General features: G+C 44.6%; 1 protein-coding gene across 1 annotated transcript in view; it reads right to left on the minus strand.

Moving 5' to 3' along the window:
- Positions 1–22,223, minus strand: part of MTREX (Mtr4 exosome RNA helicase) — a 140,513-nt gene that overhangs the window by 10,716 nt on the left and 107,574 nt on the right. The window contains exons 21-22 of the mRNA XM_069748292.1: positions 1,374–1,562; positions 1,118–1,281 (exon numbers count right to left, since the gene is read on the minus strand). Of these exons, the coding sequence (XP_069604393.1) occupies positions 1,118–1,281; positions 1,374–1,562 (353 nt within the window). The remainder of the gene's footprint in view (positions 1–1,117; positions 1,282–1,373; positions 1,563–22,223) is intronic.

Below are 22,223 nucleotides of genomic sequence, written 5' to 3' on the forward strand. Positions count from 1 at the left end.
ACAAAAGATCACCGAATTATACACTGCCCTCATCTGCGAAACCTCAACGGCACGTTCTGAAATCACTCATCTTCTACACCAAGTTATAGTATACAATAAAGGGTTAATGCCATCTTTTTAGGGTACATTTACCATGTGTCTGCAGAACACAAGCAACTTTGCCATCTTTAAATATTTTGCCCTGTTCTCTCCAAATCTCTAGGTAATAGTTTACTGCTTGTTGTCTGGGAGACCGGCCACTGCTGCAGTCTCGCAAGAGCAGTGTTTACAAGCACTTCTCATAGTAAGCTTGTAAGCACTGCCCGGAGGTTGGCAGTGATTGCAGGACCAACGCATTATCCCATGATATGTGTGCGGCTTCTGTCCAACTGCCCTTCTGATCATGCAGAGGTAAGGCTGCTGCTTGTAGCGGCATGTGGAGCTCACACAGATCAGGAGAGTGGCATAAATGTTCATTAATCATGGGCCGGCGGGGGCGAGATATGGGGAGAAATGGACACATGTCTCTGTATGGCGCCTGCAACACATTCTATCTTCTGGTGACCCTCATGCTAGCTTTATAATTACTGCACTTGTTTCGTTCATTAAGGTGTTTTCTGGGAGGTTACACTTATGGGGAGTCCCGCCACAAGGACCCTCACGACTCAGCAGAATGAAGGCCGGTAATGCTGAAGTCTGGAGTAGAGTCCATGTCCGGCAGAGCTTTCACCTTCCCATGATGGCCTGAGCTCCAGTACCAGACACTGTCTCACCTCTAGTTCCGATGATCGGCAAGTGTCTGACATCCCCTCAATCATCTGACATACTATGGGGGCGCATTATAAGGCTAGGCAATTGTGTATAATCCAGTTTTAAAGGCGTTGTCTGCGAAGATAACAGCAGAACAGATTATATCCCTTCAAGTCATATAGAGATAGATGGATGTCCCTCCCTTGGAGCCCTCCGCTAACATCCAGAGGTCATACTACTACAGGGAAAGTGCCCGAGTGGCTGTGGCAAGAATAGCGGCTTCCTGGTACCAGAGCATCACTTTTTGTCCTAGTGGCCATTCTTAGGACGTCTCTTTTGCCATAGCCAAAAACTGGGAGAACTGGGTTATGAAAATAAAAAGTGTCACCTGCTAATTTCGCAGGCCACTCGTCCCTTCATCTCAATAACATCAGAGGAGGAGGCGAAGCCCATGCGTCTCAGCACGCGCTTCCTGCACTTCAGCTCATCCATCTGTAACACCGTGCGCGCTTTCTTCAGCTCGCGCCGCGCTGTTCGGATGTCCACTGCAATCTGCAAGTGAAGACCAACAATTACACACATCTACAAAAATCAGTGTAGGCGTCCAACCCAAATGTGGCAAATGGAAAGATTCATCGTCGTACCTGGGCTTTCTTCTCACACAGCTTGTACGCGGACTCCAGATTGGGGTCGTTGTTCAGAGGGTGAGAATACATCCGGTGTTCAAAGGCTTCGGTTTTCTGAATGACTTTTTTAAGGCCTGGATCCTTAATGCCCATATCATCAATGGGATCCAGAAGCGGCACGCCATCCGGAAAGCGTTTCTGCACCTCCTGGAAATAGATGAGAAGGAGAGAGTTATGGGAACGCAGTCTTTACCCGTATCGGCTCCATCGATGACACAAACTGCCTTATCTTTCAAAACTTAAAATAATGTAGGTCTCCGACACATTACCTCCCATGTTCTCCATGCCTTCCTGAGAGGGAGGAGTCTAAAACAAGTCTGGGAGGCACAGAGAGGCAGTATGCTGCATAGCAAATAGAGCTTGCCGCAGTCAATTAAAAGTAACTCAAATTGCAGTCTCGTCAGCGAGAAAAGAAGTGTTCAATAGTACCCTCAAATTACAAAAGCGGCAAAAGTCACTAAAAGTGGTTATCCACATTAGACTATGGGCAGCTGATCCTTTGTTTCACAGGAAACGTCATCGCATGGGATGTCTGGGGGCGGCGGGGTCCCATCTTCTCATTCAAAATACATGCACGCTTGGGGAAAGGCAGAATGAGCATTCTGGAGACAGGTATAGCACGTTTATAATCTTAGGCTTAGGAAAAAGTGTGAAAAAAATGTAACGGCTCAGTCAGTGGAACCCATAATCACCAATTATCTCCTTGTGTAAACATGTCGGCAATCACCATATAAACGAGCACGACGCTCGATCATCGAGTGATGCGATCATTCATATATGCATTAAAATCATTGTTATCGGCAGTACATTAAACTGTTTCAACAAGAGATGATATGCTATGTGCAGAGAACGAACATAATGATCAGTCTGTACATGCAGAATTCTGGACAGCACCCAACAACCATTGATCATCTTGTATATTGGCAATCAGAGGTGGTAAATCTTATAGTTGACAGGTGTAAATGCACCTTTAAGAGTATATTCGGGACCTTATGGCTGATAATGATATGATATAGATAATGATATAAATAATGATATTGTATAGTCTCAACCCCTGATGACGCAGCAAGGTGAAACATGTTAGGGAGGCTAATGGCTGCTTAATTTTAAATAGCATGACATTGTGTGATGAGTGAAGCCTAGCAAGCTATGAAGACATAACCGATAGGTTAAAGCTCTACATAGATAAGAAATATAGCGGTATCCTATGAATAACCCTAATGGATCTGACTGTATGATCCTATAGGTTAGAACCTGCTATGATAAGCAATTGGACGATATATCTATGGAATACCATCGATTAAGTGCTCACATCACTCTTACTAATTGCAAAATCAATGAAGTAATGGAAAGTTGGAGCGATCGGTATTAATAGAGCTTACTATGCACTAATACCCTCTGGGACCCAAAGAGCCATCACGTGGATCTAACTGTATGATCCTTATAGCTCTGGGCAGGGAACTAATTCACAAGGATGAGGTTGAACCGACTATGATAGACAACTAAGGTGGGCAGGCTGGTGTCACTAGTTCGCAAATGCTAATACATCCTATTAAAGCCAGTGAATATAAGGGCAGTGCAATAATCAACAGGCTGCATACGCACTAGAACTTTTTTGTCTCCAAGAGGTTACTCGAGCGGCATAATTACTACTCATACACAAGTCCTGTATTTTTAAACGTGGGTCCCCTTTGAATTTGATTAAAGTTACGTTTTACTTGAGGATCTTTAATAGGGATCTTTATTTGCCTTTGGCAAACAGGACGACATACCACACATGTCTATGCTGCGAGGGGAGGACCGCTCCCTGGAGACATGGGTGGCACGGGCTATACTAACTCTCACGTTTATTTACTGAGCATCTGCCAATGTTTCTCCACTCCACAAACAAGTGCCTTCCATCCAGCTGGCGTTCTCCACAGACTAGTCAGTGACTAACTACCTCCATTAGAGCACTATAGCACAAAGTCCTCGCTACATCTGTTCCTGGGAAAGCTGGGTGTCATCAGTTATGCCCCCGCTCAGTAACCTAAGGCTACGTTTATATAACAGTATTTTTGGACCATGAGCTCTACGTGGAAAAAAAACCAAAACAATGGCACTCAAGCCAATTCTTACTCATTGGGGCTGTTCAGATTTTTTTTTTTTTTCAACAAAATGTCTGCATGTAAAAAAAACATATTACAGCATTCACCATTATCCGTATTTTTGATGTTTCTCGCATATCCAAGGCTATGGATGTGCAAAAAACATAGAAATAAAAAATAAATTGGATCCCGTACGGATACAAGGGTTGTGGAGTTGGAGTCCATTTAGGTGAAGTTGGAGTTGCAGTTGGGTATAACATGTACGAAAATATATAATAAATTTGATTTAGTAGTACAATGCAGGATGTGGTGTAAAAGTTTTCATAAGAATTTGTGAAAGTTATGAAATGTCTTATAAATATCTGTTCTGCTCCTGATCTAAGGATCTCAGCCTTTAGTTGAGATGAATCTGTGCTGCACTTTATGCACATGCTCAGTGGTGACCAGTGCTGTGGGGTTGTAGTGGAGATAAATCTGTGCTGCACTTTATGCGCATGCTCAGTAGTGACCAGTGCTTTGCAGCGGAAAACTGTTGAAAATAAACGCGAAAAATCTGGAACGTGTGCACACAGCCTTACAGAACAGACCCCTTGGCTAACTAATGATCATTGCAAGGAACCTGCACCGCAGGCCTTGCACCATGGGCAGATACATTTGCATTTAGCAGAAAAAGGGAAAGCCTGTGTCATAGCCATAATATTGACAGCCATAGCGGTGAGAACTAGGCTGTACAGAAACAACGACTCAAGTGACTGCAGGCTTGTGAATGCACACGGCGCGCAATGTGCGCTGTCAGGATTATCTGGTGTCGGTGCCAACAGTGGATGGTTACATGAACGCAAGTAGGCAGTTTGCACACTTCCGTCACATTCCGACTATACATACCAGGCCTCGCTCAAATCCCTTGCAATGAGCGAGGCAGCGTACATTTAGACAGTACGTGACCTTGCACATCTAGTTGTGGCAGCTACAGTCAGACAAAAATTTTGAGAATGAGACAAATATTAATTTTTCCAAAGTCTACTGCTTCATTTTTACTAACGGCAATTTGCATATACTCCTGAATGTCAGAGTAACATAGTAACATAGTTAGTAAGGCCGAAAAAAGACATTTGTCCATCCAGTTCAGCCTATATTCCATCATAATAAATACCCAGATCTACGTCCTTCTACAGAACCTAATAATTGTATGATACAATATTGTTCTGCTCCAGGAAGACATCCAGGCCTCTCTTGAACCCCTCGACTGAGTTCGCCATCACCACCTCCTCAGGCAAGCAATTCCAGATTCTCACTGCCCTAACAGTAAAGAATCCTCTTCTATGTTGGTGGAAAAACCTTCTCTCCTCCAGACGCAAAGAATGCCCCCTTGTGCCCGTCACCTTCCTTGGTATAAACAGATCCTCAGCGAGATATTTGTATTGTCCCCTTATATACTTATACATGGTTATTAGATCGTCCCTCAGTCGTCTTTTTTCTAGACTAAATAATCCTAATTTCGCTAATCTATCTGGGTATTGTAGTTCTCCCATCCCCTTTATTAATTTTGTTGCCCTCCTTTGTACTCTCTCTAGTTCCATTATATCCTTCCTGAGCACCGGTGCCCAAAACTGGACACAGTACTCCATGTGCGGTCTAACTAGGGATTTGTACAGAGGCAGTATAATGCTCTCATCATGTGTATCCAGACCTCTTTTAATGCACCCCATGATCCTGTTTGCCTTGGCAGCTGCTGCCTGGCACTGGCTGCTCCAGGTAAGTTTATCATTAACTAGGATCCCCAAGTCCTTCTCCCTGTCAGATTTACCCAGTGGTTTCCCGTTCAGTGTGTAATGGTGATATTGATTGGGGCGTGGCCTGAGAGTCCATGTGAGCGGACGTGCGGCTGTGAGCTCCCGCCGCTGTATATTGTAAAATCCTGCAGAGCCGCTGCTGTTTGGTCCCTGCGGGGGCTTACTGGCTGCGGGGAGACTTGGAGAGGCCGGCGGTGCTGTTCGGTAGCGCTGGAACCGACGAACATGACCAGGAGACGGCAGAAGGACGCGGGAGCCGGGGATGCAGGCGCAATCCAAGATGGCGCCGACTTGAGGGAAAAGGCAGACAAGGAGAACGCCGCATGCAGAAAGCGCATGGAGGTAGCGGCAAAGCTCCAGCAGTTTGCGAGAGCGGAGGCCGCAGAGGAGGGAGCCGGAGCTGATACCGAAGAGGAGGAGGAGGAGGAGAGCCCAGCAGGAGAACATGAGGTACAACAGGGGAGAAAGGAGAGTAAAATGGCGGTGGCAGAAGGGGGACCCGAGGAAATGGCGCCAGAAGCTGAGCCTACCCTAAGAGACGTTTTTGCGCTAGTCTCTTCATGTAAACAATCTCTGACCATACAGATACAGGAGGTTAAGGGGGACACAGCCCAGATAAACGCAGCCATGCAGAAGATTGACAAACGTGTGGGGGAGGTAGAGGAGAGAGTGAGCACTGCAGAAGACCATATAGTGCAGCTGCAAAAAGCAGAGAAAAAGTTCACTCAAGCAATAGCTGAATTGGCTGCGAAAAATGAGGACCTTGAGAACAGGTCCAGAAGAAATAATATTCGCATAGTGGGCATCCCTGAAAAAGCTGAAGGGAGGAATCCAACGGAATATATTGAAAAATGGCTGTTAGAGACATTTGGAGATATGGCGCTAACAAAAGTGTTCGCGGTAGAAAGAGCGCATAGGGTCCCGCCGAAACCACCTGTCCCTGGAGCGAATCCCCGTACCATGCTCGCCAAAATTCTAAACTATAGAGACAGAGACATTATCCTGAGGAAGGCCAGAGACATGACGGATCTGACAGTTGAAGGTCAAAAGATTGCTATATACCCAGACTATTCTACTCTGGTGCAGAAACAACGGATGATGTTCACGGGTATCAAGAGACGGCTGAGGGAATTGGGTGTGCAGTATTCCATGATGTTCCCAGCAAGACTGAGGGTGGTGGCGTTTGATAAAATTCATTTTTTCCAGAAGCCGGAGGACGCTACCCAGTGGATCGATATTAATGCTAAAAAGCTTAAAGGAAAAGGAGACTGAAACTGTGGGAAGAGTCTGAAGTTGTTTACTTATCTGTCAGTTGGAAAAGAGTCATGTGATTGACAAGCCAAGGGGTATGGGGGGGGAAGAAGGGAGCTGGATTATATCCAGTTAAAGTTAAAGGGATGGTGTAATGGCTGCTGGGAAAGGGGGAGGAAGGGTTTGCGACATATTTTAAGTTTATGCAGACTTCTTGTGTGTGCAAATAATTCTAAGTTAAAATGTTTTGAGAACGTTATTTTTCAAAATGTCTGAAATCCTGTTATGTACAGTGGTGGGAGGAGGGTTGGGAAGGTAATGCCAAACGGAGTGTTCGCTATGGGCGATGATGCCCCACTCTTGGAAAGAGGTGGAATGGTTAGATGTGAGGGGGGAAGGGTGGGAGGGTAGTTAGACAGCCTGAGCTCAAAATTGATGATACTTATAGTGAAGATGAGCCAAGTGATGGGGACCCGTTTTAAGATTTTGTGCTGGAATGTGAGAGGCCTAGGGGAGAAATCTAGACGTGCTGCGTGTTTGCAATATGCAAGAGACCAAAGGGCCTCAATGATATGCTTGCTGGAGACGCATTTGGTAAGGGAAAAAGTGGATGTTTTGAATAGACGATGGATCCAGAGGGGATATCATTCTACCTTCTCCACGTATGCAAGAGGAGTCTCAATCTTGGTTCCAGCGGGAGTTCAGTATGAGGAGGTGAAGGTATATGTGGACGTGGAGGGACAGTATGTACTATTACGGTGTATACTGTATGGAGTGATGCTGTGTGTTGCCGCGATGTATATTCCGCCTCCCTACTCTAGCAGGAAGATTAGAGAAGTAATGGAGCGAGTGGAAAAATGGGGACCGACACCGTTAATAATTATCGGAGATCTAAATAACATCTGTGATGAATATTGAGATAAAAATAAAAATACTCAGAATAGGTCGGAGGGACACATAACAACATTTGGCACCTATATACAGGAGATAGGTTTGATTGATCTGTGGAGGGTTAGACATGTGGGGGAGAGAGGGTACTCATGTTATTCACCGGCACATGCCACACTCTCTAGGATTGATATGGCTCTGGGTAACAGGATTTTGGACACATTGGTTGGGGAGGTGAGATATCTGCCAAGGGCCTTGTCGGACCATAGTCCAATTGAAGTAGAGGTTAGATTGGAGGGGGCTCGCTCGCTAAGTGGGAGAGAATGGAAGATTCATCCTAATTGGTTACAGAGTATTGAGTTGGAAAGTATAGGACGGGAGGTGGCGGAATTCTCTCTCTTAAATGATGGAAGCGCCGACGCTCTTACAATTTGGGATGCAATGAAGGCGTACCTGAGGGGACTACTGTTTAGGGACATTAGTAGGTGTAAGCGGAGGACGAGAGAGGTAGAAAAAGCGGCAGTTGAGGAGTTGAAGGAAGCAGAGGATGGGATGGCCACACTGGGAACCCCTGAGGCAGAGAGAAGAATGAAAAACGCACAAAATCATTTGGAAAAAATTCTGCTAGGCAAAGCTGAGAGGAAACGAGATTTCCAAAGGGTATTGTTCTATCAGGAGGGAGAAACAGTGGGACATATGCTGTCGGTAGTGGCTGCTGCTCAGAGAGGTTCTTCATATATACACTCTTTGGATTCTGCTAGTGGAGGTAAAATAACGGAAACACCTGAAATTATGAGAGCCTTTGCGGACTTCTATGCAGATTTGTATTCCTCTCGGATTGGTGAATCGGTCGAGGATGCACTGACTTTCTTGGAAGGTCTGGATTTGCCGAGACTGAGTGAGGCAGATAGGGAGAGCCTTGAGGCCCCTATCACTGAGGAGGAATTGAGTCGGGCATTGATGTCTATGGCCAATGGGAAGGCGCCTGGGGTCGATGGGTTACCCGCTGAGATCTATAAAGGGTTGGCAGAAGTGTTGATTCCTAGATTAAAAATGGTATTGGAGGAAGCTAGGTCTTGTGGGCGCTTGCCAGCCTCTATGAGAGAGGCCATAATAGTGGTCATTCCAAAGGAGGATAAGGACTTGGGGAAACCGGAGTCGTACCGCCCAATTTCTTTACTAACAATTGATGTCAAGCTTCTGGCCAAGGTGTTGGCTCTCCGCCTCTCTAGTGTTATTGCGAGTCTGGTGCATTAGGACCAATCTGGCTTTATGCCGGATAGATCAACGGCGATCAATTTGCGGAGGTTATATGTAAATTTGCAGGTAGAGTCTGATAACTGTGGTCGAAGAGTGATTGTATCGCTAGATGCACACAAGGCGTTTGACAGCGTCGAATGGGGGTACCTCTGGCAGGTGCTGGAATGTATGGGGTTTGGCCCGCAGTTTGTGGCCTGGATACAGCTGTTGTACTCATTACCATCCGCCAGAATTAGAGTAAATGGGGAGCTATCTCGTCCTATAGGGCTGGCTAGGGGTACTAGGCAGGGATGCCCGCTTTCACCCCTCCTGTTCGCGTTGGCTGTAGAACCTCTTGCTGCTAAGATTCGGCAGTCGGATGGGGTCCCTGGGTTTAGGTATGGCAAAGTAGAGGAAAAAATAGCGTTATATGCGGATGATGTTTTGCTGTTCCTGGAGGATCCAGACAAGTCACTAAGAGGGGCCGTTGAAATTGTTGAGAGATTTGGTACTGTGTCGGGACTAACAATTAATTGGGATAAGACGGTTCTTTTTAGAGTGGATGACGTAGGAGAGAATGTGAGTGAGGATGTTGGGGATGAGAGGCTGAAGGTGGTTTCCCAATTTAAATATCTTGGAATATGGATTTCGGTGCCGGTGGCGGAGTTTCTGCAAAGAAATTTGACTCCTGTTATGGGGGTACTCAAGGCAAAGGTAGACGTCTGGAATAAGCTACATCTATCGGTCGTCGGTAGGGTAAACCTTATTAAAATGGTCCTTATGCCCAAAATTCTTTATGTTCTGCATAACGCACCAATTTGGATCCCTCGGGGGAAGTTCAGGCAGATTAATGCCCTCTTTAGAAGTTTGATATGGGGTAGACAATATCCACGTATTAGCTTGGAGACGCTTCAACGACCCAAGGAAGATGGTGGTTTGGCTTTGCCCAACCCGGAAATATACTTCCTTGCGGCCCAGAGCCAGCATTTGAAGGGCTGGGCGCGAGGGGCGTCATCCAGTGCAGTACAACAGCTATTGGAAGAGGTGACGGACCGACGACCGATGGCCAGGTGTTTGGAGGATGGCTCATTGGGCGCGCTGGGGAAAATATACCCAACCCTGTTCCTGATTCGTAAATTATGGAATAGATTAAGGCAGATTCGTGGGGTTACAGGGTTGACTAAATTCACACCGATATGGTCTAACCACAACTTAAAGGATTTTGAGGCCCTGGGAGGATTGATGGAATGGCAGAATAAGGGAATTTGCTTTGTTCACCAGATAATCCAGCAGCAGGAGCTGAAGTCCTTTTCCCAATTGCAGGAAGAATTTGGTTTGCGATCCACAGGGGAATATCAGTATGCGCAGATGAGACATGCCTTTAGAGCTCAGAATAAGAAGGCTGATATCAGGGTTCAAGATGATATAGTGTTGGAGTATGTGTGTGGTGAGGGTACTACAAGGGGAGTTATTTCCACTCTGTATAAGGACCTTATGCACACATTTCTGCTAGATTTCCCTATAAAGGCGAGAGCTAAGTGGGAGAGAGAAGTGGGGCCGATGGAAAATGAAACCTGGGAATCGGTGATGGAGTGGGTTCCGCGACTATCCTTGAGTGAACCATATAGGCTCTCGCAGCTATACATTTTGCATAGGGTATATAAATCTCCGGAAGTGTTATACAAAGCGGGATTGCGTGCCAATTCTGGGTGTCCGAGGTGTGCGAATGAGAAGGCAGGAATATATCACATGATGTGGACGTGTCCGAGACTGGCTGCCTTTTGGGTGGTGGTTTTGAGCCGAGTTGAAGCAGCGTATAAGTGCAGAGTTGTTAGAGACCCGATAGTATGTGTGCTGGGATATGTGGAAGAAATTGGAGTTGACAATACTTGGAAGATTGCAATTGCTAGGCTACTCTACATGGCCAGGAAAGTAATAGCACGAAACTGGATAAACGCGGAACCACCTGTGAGAAGGGAATTTCTCCAATATGTTCAACATGGTCTAAAATTGGAAAAGGGGGTGTACAGTAAAAGGGGGAAAATAGAACTCTTTAATAAAATATGGTCTCCTTGGCTTGATTTGGATTGAGGAGTATAGGCGTCGTGTTTCCTAAGACCTGGAAGAGGATAAATTACAAGAGGCAGATAATGCCTCGGTGGGGTGGAGATTGAGACTGAGCTGTCTTATGGGGGAGGGGGGTAGTTGGGGTAATGTTGGGGTTTATTAAAGTAAGAAAATGTGTATCTGATATAATGCAATGTAAATGGCATTCTGTTGTTCTCCTTTTTTTATATTGTTAATAAAAATCTATTTAAATTAAAAAAAAATGGTGATATTGATTCCCTCTTCCCATGTGTATAACCTTACATTTATCATTGTTAAACCTCATCTGCCACCTTTCAGCCCAAGTTTCCAACTTATCCAGATCCATCTGTAGCAGAATACTATCTTCTCTTGTATTAACTGCTTTACATAGTTTTGTATCATCTGCAAATATCGATATTTTACTGTGTAAACCTTCTACCAGATCATTAATGAATATGTTGAAGAGAACAGGTCCCAATACTGACCCCTGCGGTACCCCACTGGTCACAGCGACCCAGTTAGAGACTATACCATTTATAACCACCCTCTGCTTTCTATCACTAAGCCAGTTACTAACCCATTTACACACATTTTCCCCCAGACCAAGCATTCTCATTTTGTGTACCAACCTCTTGTGCGGCACGGTATCAAACGCTTTGGAAAAATCGAGATATACCACGTCCAATGACTCACCGTGGTCCAGTCTATAGCTTACCTCTTCATAAAAACTGATTAGATTGGTTTGACAGGAGCGATTTCTCATAAACCCATGCTGATATGGAGTTAAACAGTTATTCTCATTGAGATAATCCAGAATAACATCCCTCAGAAACCCTTCAAATATTTTACCAACAATAGAGGTTAGACTTACTGGCCTATAATTTCCAGGTTCACTTTTAGAGCCCTTTTTGAATATTGGCACCACATTTGCTATGCGCCAGTCCTGCGGAACAGACCCTGTCACTATAGAGTCACTAAAAATAAGAAATAATGGTTTATCTATTACATTACTTAGTTCTCTTAGTACTCGTGGGTGTATGCCATCCGGACCCGGAGATTTATCTATTTTAATCTTATTTAGCCGGTTTCGCACCTCTTCTTGGGTTAGATTGGTGACCCTTAATATAGGGTTTTCATTGTTTCTTGGGATTTCACCTAGCATTTCATTTTCCACCGTGAATACCGTGGAGAAGAAGGTGTTTAATATGTTAGCTTTTTCCTCGTCATCTACAACCATTCTTTCCTCACTATATTTTAAGGGGCCTACATTTTCAGTTTTTATTCTTTTACTATTGATATAGTTGAAGAACAGTTTGGGATTAGTTTTTACTCTCCTTAGCAATGTGCTTCTCTGTTTCCTTTTTGGCAGCTTTAATTAGTTTTTTAGATAAAGTATTTTTCTCCCTATAGTTTTTTAGAGCTTCAATGGTGCCATCCTGCTTTAGTAGTGCAAATGCTTTCTTTTTACTGTTAATTGCCTGTCTTACTTCTTTGTTTAGCCACATTGGGTTTTTCCTATTTCTAGTCCTTTTATTCCCACAAGGTATAAACCGCTTACACTGCCTATTTAGGATGTTCTTAAACATTTCCCATTTATTATCTGTATTCTCATTTCTGAGGATATTGTCCCAGTCTACCAGATTAAGGGCATCTCTAAGCTGTTCAAACTTTGCCTTCCTAAAGTTCAATGTTTTTGTGACTCCCTGACAAGTCCCCCTAGTGAAAGACAGGTGAAACTGCACAATATTGTGGTCGCTATTTCCTAAATGCCCAACCACCTGCAGATTTGTTATTCTGTCAGGTCTATTAGATAGTATTAGGTCTAAAAGTGCTGCTCCTCTGGTTGGATTCTGCACCAATTGTGAAAGATAATTTTTCTTGGTTATTAGCAGAAACCTGTTGCCTTTATGGGTTTCACAGGTTTCTGTTTCCCAGTTAATATCCGGGTAGTTAAAGTCCCCCATAACCAGGACCTCATTATGGGTTGCAGCTTCATCTATCTGCTTTAGAAGTAGACTTTCCATGGTTTCTGTTATATTTGGGGGTTTGTAACAGACCCCAATGAGAATTTTGTTACCATTTTTCCCTCCATGAATTTCAACCCATATGGACTCGACATCCTCATTCCCTTCGCTAATATCCTCCCTTAAAGTGGACTTTAGACAAGACTTTACATAGAGACAAACCCCTCCTCCTCTCCGATTTTTACGATCCTTTCTAAACAGACTGTAACCCTGTAAGTTAACTGCCCAGTCATAGCTTTCATCTAACCATGTCTCGGTTATTCCCACTATGTCAAAGTTACCTGTAGCTATTTCTGCTTCTAGTTCTTCCATCTTGTTTGTCAGGCTTCTGGCGTTTGCGAGCATGCAGTTTAGAGGATTTTGTTTTGTTCCAATCTCCTCACTGTGGATTGTTTTAGAAATGTTCTTACCTCCCTTCCGAGTATGTTTTCCTGGGTCGTCTTTGTTCGAGTCTAATGTTTTTCTTCCCGTCCCCTCTTCTTCTAGTTTAACGCCCTCCTGATGAGTGTAGCGAGTCTTCTGGCGAATGTGTGTTTCCCAGGTTTGTTGAGGTGTAGTCCGTCTCTGGCGAGGAGTCCATCATACCAGTAATTCACACCGTGGTCCAGGAATCCAAATCCTTGTTGTCTGCACCATCGTCTTAGCCAGTTGTTTGCATCAAGGATCCTGTTCCATCTCCTGGTGCCATGCCCGTCTACTGGAAGGATAGAAGAAAAAACTACCTGTGCATCCAGTTCCTTTACTTTCTTCCCCAACTCTTCAAAGTCCTTGCAGATTGTCGGTAGGTCCTTCCTTGCCGTGTCATTGGTGCCAACATGTATCAGAAGAAATGGGTGGACGTCCTTGGAGCTGAAGAGCTTTGGTATCCTATCGGTCACATCCTTGATCATCGCACCTGGAAGGCAGCATACTTCTCTTGCAGTTATGTCCGGTCTGCAGATGGCTGCTTCGGTGCCTCTCAGTAGTGAGTCTCCCACCACCACCACTCTTCGTTGCTTCTTGGCTGTACTTTTTGCTGTCACTTGTTGCTGTGTGCCCTTTTCTTTTTTGCTTGCTGGTATTGCTTCATTCTTAGGTGTGCCATCTTCATCCTCTACAAAGATTTGATATCGGTTCTTCAGTTGTGTGGTTGGTGATTTCTCCATGGTCTTCTTGCTTCTTTTGGTCACATGCTTCCACTCATCTGCTTTTGGAGGTTCTCTGACACTTTTTGCACCTTCTGTGACCAGTAGAGATGCTTCTGTTCTGTCTAGAAAGTCTTCATTCTCTTTGATGAGTTTCAAAGTTGCTATTCTTTCTTCCAGACCCCGCACCTTTTCTTCTAAAAGGGCCACTAGTCTACACTTCTGACAGGTGAAATTGGATTCTTCTTCTGGTCGATCTGTGAACATGTAGCACATGCTGCAGCTCACCATGTAGGTTGTCACATCTGCCATGTTGCTCCTAGATCCTGCTGACTTGCTGTGTGTTTTCCTTCTTGTGTAATCTACTCAGCCAAGCTCTCTTGCAATAATGTCCTACAGGCAAAAATTCTTACGGCGCGCGGTTTGGTGATGCTTTCGAAGCAGCTGGTCCCGGCTGTACCCAACGATCTTCTAGCTTAGGGAGACTTCGCTTCTCCCAGAAGGCACCTGGAATATGCAAATTAGCCTCCTGAAGCTTGAATCCCTGGTTTGGTGATGCTTTCGAAGCAGCTGGTCCCGGCTGTACCCAACGATCTTCTAGCTTAGGGAGACTTCGCTTCTCCCAGAAGGCACCTGGAATATGCAAATTAGCCTCCTGAAGCTTGAATCCCTGGTTTGGTGATGCTTTCGAAGCAGCTGGTCCCGGCTGTACCCAACGATCTTCTAGCTTAGGGAGACTTCGCTTCTCCCAGAAGGCACCTGGAATATGCAAATTAGCCTCCTGAAGCTTGAATCCCTGGTTTGGTGATGCTTTCGAAGCAGCTGGTCCCGGCTGTACCCAACGATCTTCTAGCTTAGGGAGACTTCGCTTCTCCCAGAAGGCACCTGGAATATGCAAATTAGCCTCCTGAAGCTTGAATCCCTGGTTTGGTGATGCTTTCGAAGCAGCTGGTCCCGGCTGTACCCAACGATCTTCTAGCTTAGGGAGACTTCGCTTCTCCCAGAAGGCACCTGGAATATGCAAATTAGCCTCCTGAAGCTTGAATCCCTGGTTTTCAAGAGTGATCAGCTTAACAGCAATTACTGTACTTGCAAAGTCAATATTTGCCCAGAAAATGAACTTTAACCCCCAAAACACATTTCAACATCATTGCAGTCCTGCCTTAAAAGGAGCAGCTAACATCGTTTTAGTGATTGATCCATTAACACAGCTGTGGGTGTTGATGAGGACAGGGCTGGTGATCAATCAGTCATGATTAAGTAAGAATGACATCACTGGACACTATTAAAGGAGGCTGGTGCTTGGTATCATTGTTTCTCTTCAGTTAACCATGGTTATCTCTAAAGAAACACGTGCAGCCATCATTGCACTGCACAAAAATGGCCTAACAGGGAAGAGTATCGCAGCTACAAAGATTGCACCTCAGTCAACAATCTATAGCATCATCAAGAACTTCAAGGAGAGAGCTTCCATTGTTGTCAAAAAGGCTCCAGGGCGCCCAAGAAAGACCAGCAAGGGCCAGGACCGAAACTTAAAACTGTTTCAGCTGCGGGATCGGACTACCAGCAGTGCCGAGCTTGCTCAGGAATGGCAGCAGGCTGGTGCGAGTGCTTCTGCACGCACTGTGAGGTGGAGACTCTCTGAGCAAGGCCTGGTTTCAAGGAGGGCAGCAAAGAAGCCACTTCTCTCCAGAAAAAACATCAGGGACCGACTGATATTCTGCAAAAGGTACAGGGAGTGGCCTGCTGAGGACTGGGGCAAAGTCATTTTCTCTGATGAATCCCCTTTTCGATTGTTTGGGACATCTGGAAAACAGCTTATTCGGAGAAGAAGAGGTGAGCGCTACCACCAGTCTTGTCTCATGCCAACTGTAAAGCATCCTGAAACCATTCGTGTGAGGGGTTGCTTCTCAGCCAAGGGAATCGGCTCACTCACAGTCTTGCCTAAAAACACAGCCATGAATAAAGAATGGTACCAGAATGTCCTCCAAGAGCAACTTCTCCCAACCGTCCAAGAGCAGTTTGGCGCCCAACAATGCCTTTTCCAGCATGATGGAGAACCTTGCCATAAAGCAAAGGTGATAATTAAATGGCTCATGGAACAAAACAGAGATTTTGGGTCCATGGCCTGGAAACTCCCCAGATCTTAATCCCATTGAGAACTTGTGGTCAATCATCAAGAGACGGGTGGACAAACAAAAATCAACAAATTCTGGCAAAATGCAAGCATTGATTATGCAAGAATGGACTGCTATCAGTCAGGATTTGGTCCAGAAGTTGATTGAGAGCATGCCAGGGAGAATTGCAGAGGTCTTGAAGAAGAAGGGTCAACACTGCAAATATTGACTTGCTGCATTAACTCATTCTAACTGTCAATATAACCTATTGGTACTCATAATATGATTGCAATTATATTTCTGTATGTGATATAAACATCAGACAAACACTAATAAAAACCAGAGGGCAGCAGATCATGTGAAAATATAATTTTGGTGTCATTCTCAAAAATTTTGGCCATGACTGTACACCTCTGACTGAAAGTTGGAGGCTGTGGGAGGAAAACCAAAGCTCATTTCCTCCCAGTAGCCGGGCTGTCAGAGGCTGTTGCACAAATTTAGAATGCTAATAACCTGCAGGTGAACCCCATATTGGCAGGTTAATATTGTTTTTTTACATGACAGGTTCCATTTAAAGTGTACCTTTCAATTAATCTTTTCAAAATAAACTGTCCTGTGTGTATGTGAAGATTACGGGGGGGATTTAATAGCAACTTACAGCTACACATGCTGAAGAAGGAATGTAACAGGACACCTGGCTCAGCTGGTGGTCTATCCCAACCAGCTAGTATTCAGGCTCATACAGGATGACCACCTGTGGAGACCATGCTGTGTGACTGCTTCATTCAAACTTTCTCCAGTCAGATAGGATTTCATAAAGGAGATTTAAGGAAAATGTGGCGTTATTGTACATCCCAGCCACACATCGGTTATAATTTTCGAGATCTTTGGAATGGGCAGAAAGCCTTCCAGGGTCTCTATCTGTTCCAACACTCCTGGGTGGGGAGATACGCAGAACGGCTAGTAAAAGCCAAGTAGCAAAGCAGTGTTTGGGGTCCAAGGGTAACGGTGGAATGGCAGGATAACATGGTGCCAGAACTGCTGCCCCATGAATTTCAGTTGGGAAGTTATGCTCCTTGATGGGTTTTATGCCTCTATCCTGGGTGTATGTAGCTGAAACTCCCAAAACCTATCTCGGGGGCGGAAAGGAGTGACCAACCAAGGAAATAAATGCTTCCGTAAGTCCATGTGCTCTCTCGTCATACTTGCTGCTCACTTCTAAAGGAGGAGGCCATGTCGAACAACATGCTGGAAGGAATGGAAACGAACTGGGACCAAATGCCTCCCAGCACACATGGTCGAACATCAAACTGGTAATTGACATGATTCATCTGCTTATCCATTTTGTACTTCACCTGTATTTGCATATCTGATCGTTATACAGTATATGTATAACCATTGTGTATATAGTGTATTGTCTAGAGTACCCTTAAGGCGATTAAATAAATAATTTAACCTTGTGCTGCACTTTTATCTCAATGCACGAATCTACATGTCTGTATTCTCGGTTTTAACTTTATATTCTACCGGGACTGGTTTTTGACCTGATATAATCCCATTAACGGACATGGCTTATATCTAATGAGAAACTGTGGCAGTCCTACTGGGCTGGCAGCTCTCTGCCACTGGTAAAAGTGAAAGGGGTCTCTCAGCCTATGTGTGGTACCACGTAAACGGCTGCAGGGGCCCTCTTCTCTCACCCCCCCCCCCCCCCCGCCCGTTCCTCCCTGGGTCCGTGTGGACATGGGGTGTCTGTGTAAAACCGTTCCAAGCTGACCTTGTGTGTCCCTAGGGTGTACAGAACGACGTGTTGGTGCCAGTGAGGAGACCATACTGTGTGATCCCTCCGACATAATAGTGACCTCAGGCGGGGTGGCGAGGTGCGTGTTCATTACAATGTGTACATGACGAATAACACTACTTCTTGCCATTATATCTTGCGTTCTCATAAGTTTTCCCAACTGTGGGCACTCTCTAGATTTTGAGTTATATCTGTGAAGAGCAGAACAAAAATGATTACCTCAATGAACAAAAATAAAAAAAAAGAATTTGTGATAAATATTGACCTGTCCATTCAAGGACATTTTAGCTATAGTATGAAATCCTGTTTTTCTTGTCTGTGGAATTGCCTTTGTACTGTTTGTTGTGAAACTGCCGCCCACGAAACTGTTTTCTTTTCTTTTCTTTCTTTCCTGTTTTGTCTCTTTGTTTAAACATGCAAAACTTGTATAACCACTAAACCTACTGAAACAACTATATAAAGAAGGGATAGCACCTTGAAGGCAGGCGTGCTTCAGAGACTTCCCAGTGATACACTATACAAGACGTGTCTTGTGTATTATTTCTGGTGATTCCCCACTTCCAAAGGCTGCTCCGACTGAGTGTGATCCCGACATTTCCTGGCGCCCGAACAGGGACCCGAGGTCTGTGTATTCCTTCAAGAACACCGGCAGAATACGAACGAAAAGAGAATCTGGGATAATGGACGGCAGATGAACAAAAACCTGGCCAGGTAAGAGACACTGTTAGATCTCTTATATCTGCCCTGCACTGTCCGTAAGATTTTCTGTGTCATGTTCTTTAGCGGGTAGTTCTAGTAGAGGAGGATACCTATAGCTCGGGTTCTTGAACTATTTAGGAATTGATCACCTCACGGAGTACGGCATTGAATGAGAGTGAATGTGAATAGAAGGTGTGTGGAAGTTGGGAATAGCCCTATAAGCCGCCCAGGGGGTTGAAACAGAAGAAGTGACTGTCCCACTGGGCAACGTGGTTGCGTCCTTTCGGGGAGACCTCCGCGCCTATGTTCAATCTCTGATCCTGTCTTTGACAAAAACCTGGTGACGGATAAGTGTATGATAGTATGAGCCCAGGACAGATAAATTAGCCTGGGACAAGAATACGTTGTATGTGATAGTATAAGCCCAGGACAGATAAATTAGCCTGGGACAAGATACGTTGTATGTTCTTTTTCTTTTTCTGTCTGGTTGCATTTGTGTTGTTTGCTATAGGTGTAGGAATCAGGATTTTCTTACATCAACACAGTTTAAACATCCTAGCTCCTTAGGAAGAAGGTAACGAGGTATTCTCATACCCAAACGCCACCTAGGGCAAGAAAAAGACATCCTAGCTCCTTAGGAAGAAGGTAACGAGGTATTCTCATACCCAAACGCCACCTAGGGCAAGAAAGCTCAGGATAAGAAAAATGGGGAATAAGCAAACAAAGTCGGAACCAGAAGAATTAGATATCTATACTATCATAAAGGAGAGAAGTGGTGAAGATGCCACTAAGGGGCTGAAAAAGATTTTTAGTAAGTTTGGAGTTACTAGGGCAGAAGCTTTTAGTAGAAAACTATGGGAAGGAATTCAGGAAAGGAAAAAAGGCATAATCAGAGACAAGAAATGGATAGATCAGATCCAAGCATTGATTGAGGTCTCTAGGGTAGCAGAAAATGAGGGATGGACATATAATCAACAGAGTAAAAAGTGGTGTATTAGACCCACAGGCTGTGGAGAAAAACAAAATGTGGAATCTAAAAATACCCCACCCCCACACCTTAACCCACATGCCCCATCTTTTCTCCAAACACCACCTCAAAGTTTAGCCGGACCAGGAGGATGGGTATGTCCGCACTGTGGACAACAAAATCCAGACTGGAGAAATGATTGCCTAGCCTGTGGTACACCTAGACATGGCGCTGTACTTGCCCCTGATAGGGTAGTACCAAGACCCTTTAGGGAACCTGGTGTTGACGGAGTAATGGGAACTAGATATCACCAAACTCGACAATATTTCCCTTGGTCCCCCGCTGAAGGCATGTCTCTCTTGCACAACGCACCAGATCCCACCCAGTGTCCAGTTAGATTTGCACAATATATACAGCAAATTATGCAGACTCACGCTGGAGTTTGGGCAGATGGAGAAGAATTATGTAGAATGAAAATGACTCCTGGACTCTTCCAGGAGCTATTAGCAAATCTACAGGTACATAGGCCCCAAGCAGGAGATGGTGCCTTACAAACGATAGAATCAGGTACACAATTTGTAGATCACTTAATGGTTTTCATGAGGGAGAGACAGAGGCAGGGAGGAACAACGGGAGTGGTGGCTCAGAAATCTGGACAATCAGTAGACGAATATTATCTAAGTGTAGAAAATAATTTCAGAGATGAAGGCATGGATCTAACCGCTCCAGGAATGATGAGGTTAGTTACAAAAACCTTTATAGATGGATTGTCTCCAAAAGTGAAGGAAAAGCTTAAGGCCGCAACCCCTGATTGGAGAACCTTGGAAGACCCACACCTGGCTAGACAGAAAGCTGTAGGGATAGAAATGGACTTAAGAGAAAATTCTAAGCCAGTAAGAATTGCACAGGCTAATACTGGCTCTGCTAATCAAAAGTTTACTTGTCATTACTGTAAGAAGCCAGGACATTTCCAAAGGGAATGTAGGAAGAGAAAAACAGATATAGATTCAGGAACCTTTGTACCCAAAAATAGGATAAATAACCCAGTGCCTGATCAAACAGACAGCTCAGAATGACTGAAAGTTATGCAGGTCTCTCTTCCTTCTAGAAGACCAATAATACAAGTTGAAGTTGAGGGTAAAAATGTACCTTTTCTGATAGATACGGGAGCAACATCCTCCATTTTAAATCAGGACTTTTTACCATATCCTGACAATATATCCTCAAAGGTTACATATGCAGAAGGGTATGATGGTAAAATTCAGGCGTTGCCCTTTACAAAACCTTTAAATGTGAGCTTTGGCCCTAAAACTTTTGTATCCAAATTTTTATTTGCTAAAGGTGCACCTACCTGCTTGTTGGGTACTGATGTCTTAAGTAAAATGCATGCAAACATCCATTTTAGAGAAGATGGCACAGTTATGCTGACCATCCCTGAAGATGCAGAAACTCTGGAACCATATGTTAGAATACAGGCTATGGAGGATTTTCCCGAAATTTACACTCAACAAGCAAAAATTGACTTGTCTCGGGTTCCTGACAGCCTATGGGCAAAAGGAGACACTGATGTAGGATTTTTATCAGTAGCTCCTATACTGTTAGAAACTGCCCCGGGAACCATATTACCTCAGCTTAGGCAATACCCCATCAGCGCCCAGCAAGAACAGGCGATTTCTCAACAAATTCAGGATTATGTGTTACAAGGTGTTTTGGTAGAAATCAGGTCACCCGCCAATACACCCTTATATCCTGTTAAAAAGAAAGTGTCCTCCAAAGAAACTATGGTGAAATATCGCATGGTGCACGACTTACGGGAAATCAATAAGGTTTTGGCACCGGTCACCCCTGTGGTACCGAATCCTCATACCTTACTGTCTCAAATTCCCAGCACTGCTGCATATTTTACGGTAATTGACTTATCAAACGCATTTTTTTCTGTGCCACTACATAAGAACTGTTGGCATTTGTTTGCCTTTACATTCAAGGGTAAACAATTAGCATGGACAAGATTGCCACAAGGTATGGTACACTCACCAACTTTGTACTCTGAAGCAATGCAGACCGTGCTAAAAAATTTCATCCCAGAACCAGGAGTAGTCATTCTACAGTATGTAGATGACTTACTTATTTGTTGCCCTGATGAGCAGACGGCAGTTACCTCAACTGTTAATTTCTTAATTTTCCTAGCGCAAGAAGGCTGTAAAGTAAATAGACAGAAACTCCAGGCTTGTCAACAAACAGTCGTGTTTTTAGGTCACTGCATATCACAGGGCATCAGACACCTCACACCTCAACGTACGGAAGCCATACGTAACATGCTTGAACCCAGGAATCACAAACAGCTGCGTGCTTTCCTAGGTATTGTTTCACACTGTAGACAGTGGATCATACATGCAAGTCAACTCATGCAGCCTTTATATGACTGTATTGCCAACACACCATATTCACTCAGTGAAGAGGCTAAACAGTCATTTTCCTCTTTGAAAACAGCACTGGTATCAGCTCCGGCTTTGGGACTCCCAGACTACACTAAACCTTTTCAATTGATGGCAGCTGAGATATCCTCACATGCTACAGGGGTGCTCACACAAAAACATGGAAACAAACAGAGACCTGTGGCATACATATCAGCTCATCTGGACCCTGTAGCTAGAGCCGCACCTTCTTGTGTAAAGGTACTGTCACACTAGACGATATCGCTAGCGATCCGTGACGTTGCAGCGTCCTCGC

Source organism: Ranitomeya imitator, chromosome 1 (genome assembly GCF_032444005.1).
Source record: "Ranitomeya imitator isolate aRanImi1 chromosome 1, aRanImi1.pri, whole genome shotgun sequence".
Classification (NCBI taxonomy): domain Eukaryota; kingdom Metazoa; phylum Chordata; class Amphibia; order Anura; family Dendrobatidae; genus Ranitomeya; species Ranitomeya imitator.